Source organism: Erithacus rubecula (genome assembly GCF_903797595.1).
Source record: "Erithacus rubecula genome assembly, chromosome: 12".
NCBI lineage: Eukaryota > Metazoa > Chordata > Aves > Passeriformes > Muscicapidae > Erithacus > Erithacus rubecula.
Window position 1 is genome coordinate 17,529,227 of NC_136664.1, and position 13,855 is coordinate 17,543,081.

At 48.2% G+C, this 13,855-nt stretch overlaps 1 protein-coding gene across 1 annotated transcript; it reads right to left on the minus strand.

The window, feature by feature from the left end:
- Nucleotides 1-3,872: 3,872 nt before the first annotated feature.
- LOC306806934 (uncharacterized protein) lies at nt 3,873-5,776 on the minus strand. Its single transcript, XM_079316093.1, has 2 exons — nt 5,001-5,776; nt 3,873-4,238 (listed from the first exon to the last, which is right to left on the minus strand). The coding sequence occupies exons 1-2, from the start codon at nt 5,597-5,599 to the stop codon at nt 4,076-4,078; spliced, it is 762 nt and encodes a 253-aa protein (XP_079172219.1). The 5' UTR covers nt 5,600-5,776; the 3' UTR covers nt 3,873-4,075.
- Nucleotides 5,777-13,855: the final 8,079 nt, after the last annotated feature.

The following is a 13,855-nucleotide window of genomic DNA, read 5'->3' on the forward strand; positions in this document are numbered from 1 at the left end:
CTCCCATCCCCCGCGGCTGCTTTGGCCGCTTTTCCCCTTTCCCCCCAGCTGTTTTGCCTGTGCCCCTGTTTTGGTTTGTCTTGTGCTCGCTTTAGTTTGTCTTGTGCTCGCTTTGGTTTGTCTTGGGCTCGCTTTTGCTTGTCTTGGGCTCGCTTTTGTTGTCTTGGGCTCGCTTTAGCTTGTCTAGGGCTTGCTTTGGGCCTGCTCCCGGCTGCCCCTCCCCCTCTCTCCCTTCTCCCTGCTCCAGGGATTTGCACCGACTCTGGAGGACAAGGATCTGGACTTCGGGGGCCGCTGCTGGAGGTTGGCTCGGGAGGCTCTGCTGCCCTCCCCAGCGAGGACCAGCCGGGTTTGTCTCATCTGGGTTTGGGCTGGGGGGTGTTTCTTTTGTATTTTTGTTAATAAAAAAGTTTTTTCCATTTTTCCCTGAAGAACAATTCTTTCTGAGCTCAGTGAAGGAAGGAATTGTAAAAGAAAAGGGGCGGGGGGGGCGCGCCCTTTGGAGCTCTTTTTCCCAAAATTTGTCCTAAACTTGGACAGTGTTCTAAAGTGAAAACCACTGCTCTAACTTCTGCCATTTTGCTTCTAGCCAAGCTTTAATACACAGACCATTGTTCTATTTGTCCTTGCCTTCTACATGTCGTATAACTTTTTTGCTGACAAATCTTATGGCTAGTGCTTAACTCTAATTAGAGGTCTACTTTTTCTGAGGCCTGTTTTTTGCAGCTTTCTCAAAACCCTCTAATTTTAAGGATTCCCACAGTTCTTCCTCTCAGTACAACTAAAAAGAAACTTCTGTAACCTTGTCATTTATTAATCTACTTGCATTTCATAGCTTTACTATAATGTATCTGCTTAATACTTGCTTAAAGCATCTTTTTTGCTTTGTTCAACCATATCTGTGGCGTGACCTCTACTCCCCACTTGTGTTGATAAGGAATATGTTTTAATGTTTGATGTGTCCTTTCAATAATTGCTTGACTTGTGGGAGAATGAGGAATACCAAAGACGTGATTAACACTCCAATCCTTTAAAAATGTGGCCAATTTTTGAGATATATATGGGGTGCCATTTTTGGGGCACACCCAACAAAGCAAAAGCTTGCAAAAAATGTTGATAGGCATGACGACCTGTTTCAGCTATGTGGACAGAAGCAACAAGTGCACCAGAGAATGTGTCCACTGAAACATGAATATTTTTAAATTTATCAAAGGAAGGGTATTTAGTGATAGCCATTTGCCACAACTGCAGGCTTTGCAAACCCTGTGAGTTGAACCACTCACTGTAGAAACAGGAGGTTGCACAAGCTGACAATCAGGGCAAGTACTAATGATGGCTTTAGCTTGACTTTTGGCAATTTGAAACATTTGCACAAGTGTCTGAGTGTTTTGGTGAAAAAAGGCACGACTCCAAAATGTTTGTTCAAAAATTGTTTAAAAATATTTGTCAAAGTGTTTGAAATAACCACTGTCTATTTGTCCTCCCTGGTTCTGCTGGCCACGCTATTCCTGATACAGGCCAGGAGCCACTGGCCTTCTTGGCCAACTGGGCACACTGCTGGCTCATGTTCAATTGCTGTTGACCAGTCCCCCCAGGTTCCTTTCTGCTTGGCCACTGTCCAGCCACTCTGTCCTCAGTCTGTAGCACTGCAGGGCTTGTGGTGGCCAACATGCAGGACTTGGACTTGTTAAACTTCATTTTGTTGACTCAGCCTCTCTATCCAGCCTGTCCAGATCCCTGTGCAGAGCCCTCCTGCCTTCAACAGATTGACACATGCTCCCAGCTTGGTATCATCTGCAAATTTACAGTCCACTCCCCTCTCATCCCACTTCTTTTTAGTCACTTCTTCAATCCCACCCCTCTCCCAACTCACTGCAACCCTCAACAAACCAATCCAAACAAATCTAAACAATTGAAACAACGACACAGAGAACCAAAACTTTCATCCTTTAACCTAATAACCTTTTGACTTCTGCAAAATAGCACCTCATCCCTCACCTTGTATCAATCCACCCTTTCCTCTTATTATCCTTTTTTGTCTAAGCCCTTGATTTAATTATCCTGTGTGGTCAGCATAAACTGACTCCTTTCGCGAAGCAGTCACAAACAGGATTAATCAGTCTTTTATTAGGTCAGTGTTAAATTCAGTCTATTTAAAAGTTCCTGATTTGTCAGTTCACATTGCTGTCCATAGCTCTCAAACTCAAGCCAAGTGAGCTGTAGGTATACTTGTGTGCAGTGCCTCCCATCAGCAGCTCCACCTGTGCTTGCTCAGATGAAGCAAAGCTCAGATCGTAACTGTGGCAACAAAGATGACCTTCCTCATTATCCATACCTGCTTCCTAAGTTCTGTGCATGACAACAGCACATTGGAGGGATATAGAGGTGAAGCACAGAACCCATGACACTCCATGCAGCAATTTCCAGACTCTTAGAACATCATTTCCTATTCCTCTTTTGTCAAGGTCTGGTGTGGTTTATAATCCCAAGGGATTGCAGCTCACAGTGGAACAAAAGTCTCTCTGGTGGCAAATACAGAGGCCAGTGCAGTCTTGCCCTTGACTGTTTACTATTAAATCATCTTTTGAAGATTAACTTTGAAGGGTCACTTCCTTGTACCACTGACTTGAGAGGTGTGAGACCACTCCTTTTCTGTAGTTCTGATAACTGTTGCAGTTGCTATGAGTACCTGAAAGGGATCTTCCCATTGCTGGTGTTAAGGTATCATCTTTTATCATGTATTAGAACCAAATCTCCTGGTTTTACCTGGCGTATGTGAAAGTCTAGAGGTGATGTTGAGGATAACAACTCTTTTCTTCTAAGATTCATGTAAAAATAAGAGTGTAATTGCCTGCAAATAATTTCTGAGATGTAAGTAATTTGTTTCAGCCATTGGCAGCCCCTCCTCCCTTCCCAGATAAGGCAACCCAAATAACATTTCACAGGGAGAAACTCCTGTGACCTTACTTGGAGCGGTTCTGATCTGTAATAATGTTAATCTGGTTTCAGTCATTAATTTGGTAATAGGTTCTTAAGGATAGCATTCATTCTCTCCACACACCCAGAATGTTGAGGGTGCCACGGGGTATGAAATTTCCAATTCATGTCTAATGCAATACATATAGAATGTAAATTTTTTTAAGCAAATTGTGTTCCCTTAGATAAGTCCATTCTTTCAATGATCCCATATCTGGGAATTATTTGTTCTAATAGCATCTGAGCCACTTTGGAGGTAGTTGCAACTGAGGCAGGAAAGGCTTCTACCCAGTGGGTAAGATGATCAACTATTAAAAGAAGATACTTCCATCTCTGTATTTTGAGGAACTCGGTGTAATCTATTTGCGTATTTTGAAAGGGTCTAAGGGCTAGGGCTCTTCCCTCACTAGGGTTTTTTCTTATCACTTTCTTGTTTTATCTTTGTTTATCTTTTAATCAAGTCACTATCAAGTCACTATTTGGCTACTGCATAGACTCCCTCACAGCAGTAAGTTCTTAAGTATTGATCACACAGTGCTTGAGTTTTCCAGTGTCTTCCTTGATGCAGCTTAATTAAAATTTCTCTAGCAATTGCTTTATTCATTACTTGCCTCATTCCCTGCCTGGCTGTGACTGGAACTACACCAAAGGCAAAGTGCCTGCAGCTGAGAGAAGGCTGTGGTTGGGTATCTGGTTCTGTTTGTTGTTCCTGCTGGTGCTGCTGTTTGTTTGCCTTGTTATACATGCTAGTAAAGAACTGTTAAACCTTTTCCCATGTCTTTGCCTGAAAGTCCCTTAATTTCAAAGTTACAATAATTTGGAGGGGAGGGGGTCGGTCACATTCACCATTCCAGAGAGGTCCCGCAGACAGCTGTCTTTTCAACCAGGATAAGCTGACAATTAACAATTTATTGCCAATGGTTTGATTAACATTTAATTAACAATCACTTAATTAGCTTGGGTAATTAAAGGTAAGATAAAGGTGTTCACTGGAGCTTGGAAGGGTAGCTGCAGAGGTCTCTGGTGAAGGGTGGGAGACCATCAGCAGCAGAAGACACGATGTTGCTCCTGTAGGATGCTCTAGCTAACACAAATGTTGTTACTCAGCTGTTGATTTCCAGTGCACCTGCTTCTTGGGTCCCTGGCCTTTCCCCATCTGCCGTAACGCAGAGCGTTTCGGTTTGTCAGGACTCCCCTGCTGCCAGGCTCTGCCTTTCACAATCACCTGCACCTTCTTCAGAGATGGCTTCAGGTTAGGAATCCTAGGAAGAAAGGGACTGCTATGAGCTGGATGAACATTTCCAGCCAGTTGCTTTTCTGTCTCCTTGCAGAGCACAGAATGTTGCATCCTCTCTGTGCAAGCAGCAAGCAGCAAATTAAACAACTGCACTCGCTGCATGGAGGCTGCAGAGGTGCAAGGGCAGGAACATGACCAGCTAAGTGCCTGGGGACCAACCACAGCACACGGGGCTCCATGCAGAGAAGCAGGCCTTGCTTGTCCCAAAAGGAAGCAGAGCTAGGGACTGGCTGCTCCCTGGAACTCTTATTACAGGTTTTGCAATCCTCCAGGAGAGTAATGTTTCATACAGTGTCTTTTCTCCCTACCAAGGCCACATGATGATCTTTCTGTGCTCCTCTGGGTGTTTTGCTGCCCACCTCCCCATCCCAGTCAGAGGGACTGAAGGGAGGGTATTAGGGGATCAACCAGGCTGTGCTTGGTGATGCCCAGAAATAGGACAAGAGGCAACAGGCAGAACCTGAACAGGAAATTCCACCTGAACCTGAGGAAGAACTTCTTTCCTCTGAAGGTGACAGATTGCCCAGAGAGGGTGTGGAATGTCCCTCGCTGGAATTATTCCAGAGCCCTGTGGACACAGCCCTGTGTCATGTGCTCTGGGATGGCTCTGCTTGAGCAGGGAAGTGGGACCAGATGACCTACTGTGGTCCCTTCCACCCTATCCCACCCTGTGACTCAGTGATACCCATCAGAAGCGTGAGTTGGCAAGTACATAGACGTTTCCCACCTGCACAGCATGGTGGTCTCAAACTTGCCCATGCACTTTGGGGAGAACAGCACGTTAAAGATCTGTTTCTGCCTAGGAGCGATGATGCCGTGGTAGGGGTTGATGGAGAACAATGGCAAGTCATGGATGACATCTGGTAACACTTCCAGGGAGGAAGAGACACGCTGCAGGGAGAGGTGCTTTTGCTTCGAGCGGTGTAGCTTCTTGGCGTGGTCCTGCTGCTTGGGCTGCTGCTCCTTGGATTGCTCCTCCTGCTGCTCGGGCTGCTCACCCTGCTGCTCGGGCTGCTCCTGCTGCTCAATGAGAAGCTGATCCTTGGAGCGCTGCTGCTTCTTGGAATGCTTCTTCTGCTTGGAATCCAGCTGCTCCTTAGAAGGCTGCCGCTGCTGCCGCAGCTCAGAAGGATTTGTCTCAAAAGGATGGTCCTGCTGCGACCAGAAATGACGCAGCAGCCCTTTGCGGTGCTTTAGAGTAGCAGAGGAGAGGAAGTAACCTGCAGAGAGGAAGATGACACCTTTCAAAGAAAAAATCCTATGTTCCCAGCAACTCTGCCTCCTGCTGCGGGCAGGTGCAAGAGAGCTGGGATGCACTTGGAGCATCTCTAGCCAAGTACTTTCAGCAGGAAGTAGAGCATATGGGAGCAGGGTCTCTGCCTGCAGCACACACTCCTGTGCCAAAGCAGGAGAGTTGGTTTTAGATAGTGACTTTGCATTTGCTTTAGAGTGGGGAACTGCACACAGACAGTGGCTGCAGGGCAGTTCACTCGTTACACCTTTTTTGTTTTTTTCCTGGTCTCAGATTTCTCAAAGAGATGACCTGATGTCCCCATTCCTAGTCCTGACCCAGCATGTGACTCTCCCCAGAGCCTGGCTCAGTTCCTTTGCACAGCAGAAGTGGCAGAGAAGCAACAGAAGGTACTGAAAGGCAGAGGGGGGCAAGGAGAAAACTCTCCAGCTGCAGTTGGGAAGATGCTGATGAAAGTGGACATGTGGACAAGGATGCAAATGCAATTCATGTTTTGGGATGCAGTGGCAGGGTCTTCTCCCCAAGCCCTCAGCCACCAAGTGAAATGCCCTTACTCATCAGAGTGGTTGAGGGTAGCCTCTTCACTGCTTCACTATCTGCAGCTTCCACCCAGGTGTATTCCAGGGCTACTTTCCCTGTGTTGCACATCCTGAAACTGAAAATTGAGAAGGAGGAATAAAAAAAAGTCCAATAAATATAAAGCAAATAGTACAGTAACATTGTCTGATGGACTCCTGGTACCACTTTCTGCTGAGAAGCATCTTCTTCCCCAGGCAACTCTGCCATGCTCGGACTGCTGTCCTGGGTAGCCCAAAAAGTATTTCCAAGTCTGGAAGTTTAAGATGAAAGGGCCAACATGGTGTCCAGGACATTGAAGCTAAGAGGCTTACTCTGGACTTTATGTCGTGGTTTGACTGCAAACTTATTCTTGAGCAGATAAGAACAGGTGACATACAGTGAAAGCAAACCCATGGCTGCTCTCAGCGGAGGGTTATGGCAGCATTGAACCTCTCCTGAGCACCATCTCCTGCTTGGCTTTGTGTGCTCATAGATGGGCCTGTGCTGGTTTTGGCTGGGGCAGAGTTCTGGGAAGCAGGCACTGGGTCAGCCCTGGCAAAGGCAGCTCCCGCTCGCGGGGCCCTGTGGCCTCCAGCACTCACGTGGCTGTACTGGTCTGGTTGGGCATGGTGTCCTTGAGCTGAACCACGACTGTGCTCAGTTTGAACTCGCTGTAGGCAACCAAGGCACTGAGGTACACCTCAGCCTCCTGGATGTCCTCCCCCTCCACAGTGTGAGCTGGTTCTGGGGCTCTCTTGACCATCTGCAAACAAAGGAGGGAAGAATCACTGAGCAGAGACCAGAAAGTCAGGCTGACAAGGGAATCTTTTGGTCTCCAAGATCAGCCTCACAGAGGGACTAGAAAGGACCATTCACTTTAATTTTCCTGGAAAGATGACAAAATTGGGACTCATTTGCTACAATAGTTGTTTCCACGCACTGATCAAAGCAGTCCTACCACAGCTCTTAATATACCCATGGAGACTATAGCTGCATTCCAGTCCCTGTACTTCAACCTTGTAGAGGAACTGGCTTTTTTCCTGGTTCCCTATAAATCCAGCAGGTATCAAAATTAGGATTAAGTTCCCCTGCTGGAGCTCTGTGAATGGAGAACTCCAAGACTGAAGAGTTCTAGAAAGCATCTTTTTCTTCTTGTCTTAGGAGAAAGTGCTCTCCAGATGTCATGTGTGGAGCAACAGCCACACTGCTGGGAGCTGGGGATGGGCACTTTGGGGTGTGAAAGATCTCACTAGGAAAGTCTCCAGCTGCAGATGTTTCAATAGAAAAGAGGGTGGTTTAGAGGCCTTAAAATTGTCCAGAAACTTGGAAGGAACCTTCACCCAAGATGAGTGTGTTTGGCAATAATGACAATAAAAGCAGGAGTCTCTGGAGATGATCCTTCTCTGGACTTCTTCATACTGTCATAGAGTACCTGGGCTACTCCATGATGAGAGACCACACACAATACAGAAACCACAACCAAAATATCTGGTATCCATGCAGGCAAAACTTGCAGTTCTCCAGCATATGCAAGAGAAGTGTATTTCTCTCCACTTCAAAAGAAGAGACAGACTTAACTCCTTGTTGGTGAAAAGGCACCAAAGGAGATGAAGAGATTTCTAACACCATAAAGTGGGATAAAATAATAAAACATTGTCTCCCATTCAACATGGGCTGCAACACTTGTGTATGTGGCACAGACTGATAGTTTGTGTGTGCCTAAAGGTCTCTTGTCAAAAGGCTTTCCCCTCTCTTGTGAGTGTACCTGCTCAACTGTGCATCCACCTCTCCCCTAGAATGCTCTGCTGGGGAACCCCATGGCTATCCAATGTCCAGAGGAAGCAGGAGCTGCTCAGCCAGCAGTGATGGTGTTGTGGTGCTAAAGCTGGGTTGGCTTTTTTTGCCCTTTGCTCCTTACCTTCTCTTTCTCAGGCCAGCTGGCTGCTGGGTCTTTCCTGGCGGTCTCCTTCCATGTGACAATGGACATTTGGTCGTTCCAGTCTTGAACCTTCCTTCGTGGCAGCTCAAAGTTGATCTTGGTCACCTTACATTTCACAAGGTGCTTCCTGAAGACGGCTGGGACATCTGATTTCAAGGTCACTGTGATGTCTTTGACACAGCCAGGATGGAGGTGTCCCATCTAGGGAGAATCAGGGAGTCAAGACCAAACTGGAAGCACTGCCAAGGGCAGAACTGACAGCAGAAGGGACTGATGTGATGAGGAGCTGTTCCAGGAATGTGCACCTCAGTGTGGATTTATGTGAAGTTTGAGAGACAGAAATGTGAACAGAAGGTGCAACCTCCCATAACATGAAGCCTTTTCTGCAAGGCTGGCAGCCCTGGCCCAGCCAAGGCAGGGACTGTATCTCCTACATGGCACTGGAATGGGCTATCACTGCTGTGTGAGGACTCCCTGCCAGCTCCCAGGAACAGCAGGGAAGGGCTGGAGCAATGGGGGCAGGCAGGGCAGTCCACGCTCACCTTGGGGGAGAAGTGGAATGTGGCGTCTGCCTCCCACTCAAAGCGCAAGGCCTGCCTCTGGGTATGGTTGGTGATGGTGAAGGTCCTGTGACGGGGCTCCCCGACAGGACACTCCCCAAACTGGATGTGATTCACTCTGACAGCTGTTAAGGAGGAGAGCAAGGGATCTCAGCATGCAGGGAGCTCCAGCCGCCCCCCTCACATGCACAGACACCCGTATCTTCAATGCTGCCTTGCTCCAAGCCTTCCTCCCTCTGGGAGGGAGTTCCCCAGGCCGCTCCTCATCCCACCACTTCCAGGGGAACACCCTGACACATCCCTAAGCCAGCGGCATGCAGCACAGCACACACTGCTCTGCATGCATGGCTGCCACGCCCACAGGCCACCAAATCCTGTGGGTGACAGCCCAGGCCTGGCTAGAGAGAGGACACACATGATCAGACATTTTCCTCTTGCTTGCTCCACCTTGGCAGCCTCTCCTCTCTTACCATCAATGATGTCTTTCTTCAGACTCCTGTCAGAATACCACTCCTCTGTGTTTTCCTCTAGTCCATCAAGGGTAAATTCATCCTTGTGGCCTTCACCCACCAGCTCTATTAGGATGTTGTGAAAGTCCATGTCCCCCAGTAAGATATGAATCTTCCCTTCCAGATGTTGAGCCAGGGTGGGTTTGAAAGTGACCTCAAACTCTGTAAATTGCTCACGACGCAGAAGCAGGAAAGGCTTATTTGGAGGCTTGCTCTCTGCACAGCAATGGAAATCAGAGTTAAGTAACACAGCTCTACTCATCTGATATGATGTATGAGGAATAAGAGGTTGAAACCAGCTGCCTTGTAAGCACAGGTTCTACCCCCAGTGCTTCCAGACCCTCCTCCTATGTTCATGAGATTGCCATCTCCAGACACATCACCACTCAAGCAGCTTAAGCTCAGGTTGATGCCCAGCCCTCATTCCATCTGCTCCCAGCCAGCTCCAGCCATATGGAAAGCTGAGCCAAAGAGTGTTTTGGCTTCTGCTGGCTGCCTGTGTGCTCAGGGGCTGCATCCGTTCAGGCTGGTAACTTCCCAATGCAGCAAATACCTCAGAGGGTCCACAGAGGTAGTGACAGTCCTCCAAAACTCAACCCACCATTCTAGAGGAACAGAAGAACTTCCTACAACTTGCTAGGAGGAAAGCCTGCAAAATCCCCAAGAAAAGCTTGGGGGACAGAGAGCTCAAGGAAAGAAACTGTGCCTAACATCTGGCTGCTGCCCAGAGAAGCCAAGAGCAGGGCACACGTTTTCCCTCTGTGCGTGATCACACTTCAAGGTTAATGAATTTACCATTTCCAATGCAGACCTCTTCCACACCTTCATAGTGGAAATTCTCCAGTGTGGACTGCCTGCTTTTCAAGAAGAACATTCCATGCTCATCCTCCAGCTGTAACATAAACTGAGAAAAGGAAACACAGAGCACAATGATACTGGTGAGAGTACAGGATGGCACAGGGACTGACATCTCAGTGCTGCTGGTCCCACATGGAAACCCAGCACCACCTCTCTCACTACAAACAGCCCTTAGCACAACAGTTAAGTCAAAACAGCTGGGAAAAAAGGGTGTTCAGAGGCATTTGGAATGAACTAACACAGAACCAAACAGGACAGAAAGTAATGAGCAGAATGTAATTAAACCACAACTATGTTTACTTGAAATGTAGTAAAATGGGATGAAATGCAATCTAATGGAACTAGGAAATCACACACAATGTCCATGAGAACAAAAGGTGACCTGAGAGACAAGGGGAAAGTACTCCATCACCTTTCCTGTGTTCAACCTAAAGAAGACAGACTGGATGGAAAATTTCCAATAACTCCCTTCTTGGATGTCAGTCACTTGCTTCAAAAGAATTTCTGATACCTCTTCCTAGGTCTGCCATGTTTTTTGGAACCCTTCCCCTGTGCCATAAGCACTTGTTTTCCCAAACCAGGCCATTCCTTGAGCAGGTTCTCACCTTGACAGATATGCAGCCTTGGTTATAAAAGACCAGGGGGAGCATCTGTGAATCCCCCACCTGGAGCCTCTTGAAGCGCAGCACAGGATTTCCCCTCTTGCTGCGAGCACTTGGGGACACGACTGTCAGTTGTGGCTCATAGCCCTTCCCACTGATGGTGAAGGTCAGGGTTTGGGGTCTAATTTTCACAGGGCTGCAGAAAAGGCACAGAAACAATTTCAGCTGGCACTAACCCATTCTCACTGGGCAAGGGAAGCAGCAAGGGCCACCCACAATGTTTTCCCTGCCTGGTGCTCCTGTACCCCACCAGCCCCCCACCAGGCTCTTCCCAATCCACACAGAACTATTCACAAGAGGAACGTGCTCCAAAGAGCCAGACCCTTCCACAATAACAGTTAATAATTTCACTTAATTGAATCATGCAGTACAGCAGGTAAATAATGAGACACTAGATGAGATATGGCAAATCCCGTGGCTGCACTGAGATCAGACATATGTAACAAGCAAAAGCACAGCATGAAAGCAGAAAAAAAGCAGGAAGGCAAAAACAAATCATCGTCACCATCAGCAAAAGTCATTTCCAAGAACAGTAAAAAAGCAATTTCTTATTAGCAATTAAGACTTCTCTTGTTCAATTCAGCCACTAAAGGGTTGAGGAAGGGCAGGTCAAAGCCTCACTACACAGGTCCCAGGGCAGAGGAACTGGGCTCCTCTTTCATACCAGCTCCAATTACTCACATAAAACAGCTTAATGAATGTCAGAGAATTACAAAGGATCACTTAATTTTACAGAAACAAAGAGGAAATTGTGACTGATGACTTGCTGGCATTGAAGCTGCTTCATTTAAGCCTTTGCCCTTGGAAACTCACATCTCAGCTGCAGCACATCTCAGTAACTTCCAGTTGGCTACCTAATATTTCCCTGTCTTCATGGTTCCTCACACAGGCTAAACCATCAGCCTCGTTAATCTGCTCTTTCTAACAGTTACTGCCTCCCAGATCAACTCATGCCAAGTACTCTGCCTAAGGCTATTGAAAGCATTAGAGCTAACAAGAGATCTGTGCCTGCCCAGTGGAGAGGCAGCTATCAGTGAGGCCTCCCCCAACATTTCCCAGGTCAGTTACCTTTTTGGGATGACAAGGGAAGCCTTGAAAATGCAGTCGTAGGTCTGCAGGTCTGGTGGGGTGAAGGTCACTGTAGCAACAGCCTTGGATGAGCCAGGAACAGACATCTCGACTGGACACAATTTGAAAATGTTGTCGATAGGGATTTTTTCCTTGGAGGAACCCAGAGAGCAGTGTTAGGAGAAAATAGCTTTCAATATGACAGTTTTACTCATAAATGCATTACCGAGAACAGCCCCAGCAGGCTCCCTCCCTCCCAGGGAATGCTGACCTTGTGCTAAAGCATTGTGTGTTTTGACTGCTGGCAGCTGCCCCAGCACATATGGGAAGTGGGCATTGCATGGGAAACCCTGCAAATAACCTAGAACTGGCCTTCAAAGAGAAGAAAAATCCAGGGAGCCAGAGGAACTGCTCTGCTTTGAGCTCTGGCATGTCAGTTCATAACAGCCTCTTTCTGAGTGTGCTCCAAGAGAGTTTCAGAAGGATTCACTGCTCCCACTGAAGACCCAGATATGTGAGCCAAAACCTTGCCTGGGACATGCAGAAGTCAACACAACTGATCCCTGGCTCTGCTGCTCTCCCCTGCGGTTTGACCTGCACTGAGCTAGACTAGTCTGGGCCACAGAAAGCAATGCATCTGGGGAACAAAACGGGCTCTTAGAGGGCAACCATCACCTTGGCCTCCTGTTCTTACCTTTCCAGATGGGGGCTCGATGGAGAGGACCATGTCACATGGCAGACCACTTGCATTGTAGATATTGAAACAAGCTTCAGCCTCTTGCCCAACCAGAACCCTGGTGAAGATGAATTTGTTATCATCTCTGGCAAACAGGCCGATACCGCTCACCGACTGCAGCTTGCGGCCGAGGTTGATGCTGCTGCAGATTGGATACTCCTCGAAGATGGACATGACATCCTTATCAATTCCTGTGGACAAACCAGAGGGATGAGCATGGAGAAGCCTCTCTGATGAATTTATCTGGACCCTGCTGGCCTCTCAAAAGGTTGGATAAATGCTTTTTGCCCAATGTGCTAAACCCAGCCTTGGGCGGGGGAGCTGGCTGTGAGGATGGAGCTCAGTCAACCTCAGTCTTAGAGAGCATGGCTTTCCTTTTATCCTTCCATGCACCCCTCTCAGCCTGGGAGGGATGAGTCCACTGGTGGACTTGAAGAGGGCTGGAACCTCTGAGGATTTTAAGGTGGGACTCCAGGGCTAGCATGCCTCCCCATCCTAGCAGCGAGTTTAGGTGCTGAAGAACAGCAGGTGTGACCAAGGGAACCTGTGGACAGGATGTACCTGGGAGGCAGGACTCAGCAATCAGGGTGAAGGGAACGCCCAGGGGATTTTCCTTGGGGTCTATGCCCGTGATGTCAATGTAGAGCTGCTCCTCACATGTCCCCTCCTGCCCTGCCCAGCAATCCACGGTGATCTTCTGCTGGCCCCACGGAGCGATGGAGCCGGAGCAGGGGGACACCATGAACATGCCAACAGCGAGGTGATCCTGCAGAAAAAGTTCCAGGAGAGGCTGATGGCTAACAGCTGTGCCTTGAGCACCTCAGCACCTCAGCTTTGGCCTCCAGCTGGCCCCAAGCACCCAGGGCAGGGAAGGATGCCTCTGTGGCCCAAAGGCTTGAGACCAACAAGTCAAGAGGAGCTGCAAGCCTGTTTCAAGTGGCAGAGAGAAAGCAGTTTGAGTGTAAAGAATGAAGGTGGTAGCTATGATCCTTCAGCCTCCAGAGGTAACACAGGAGAGCAGAAATAGCTGTGAGAAATGATGGAAGAGAGATAGGGGACTGGGAAGAATGTTGTCTGAGCTCTGTGGACTGGGAGTTCAATGGGGGATGTTTTTTTTCTCTGGTGTTTACACACCTATGCTGGCTAGCAGCTACCAAACACAGGACCTGCTCCCCTCTGTTGACCCCACAGCTCCAGCTCTCAGCCAGAGTACAGGACTGTCAATGGGACTGAGCAGATACTGGACTCCATCCTGCAGACTATGTCCCACCCTATGGCAATAAGCCCCCAGGCTGGGCACCCAGGCTGGGCAGAGCAGCATCTTCTCACATCCCCTGCAGCAGCACTGGTGGGAGCAGGAGTCACCCACCTGTGTGGAGCTTGATTTCAGCTTGGTAGTTGGTGCAGCAGATTTCCATGGCTTTAAACTGTGGAGGAAGC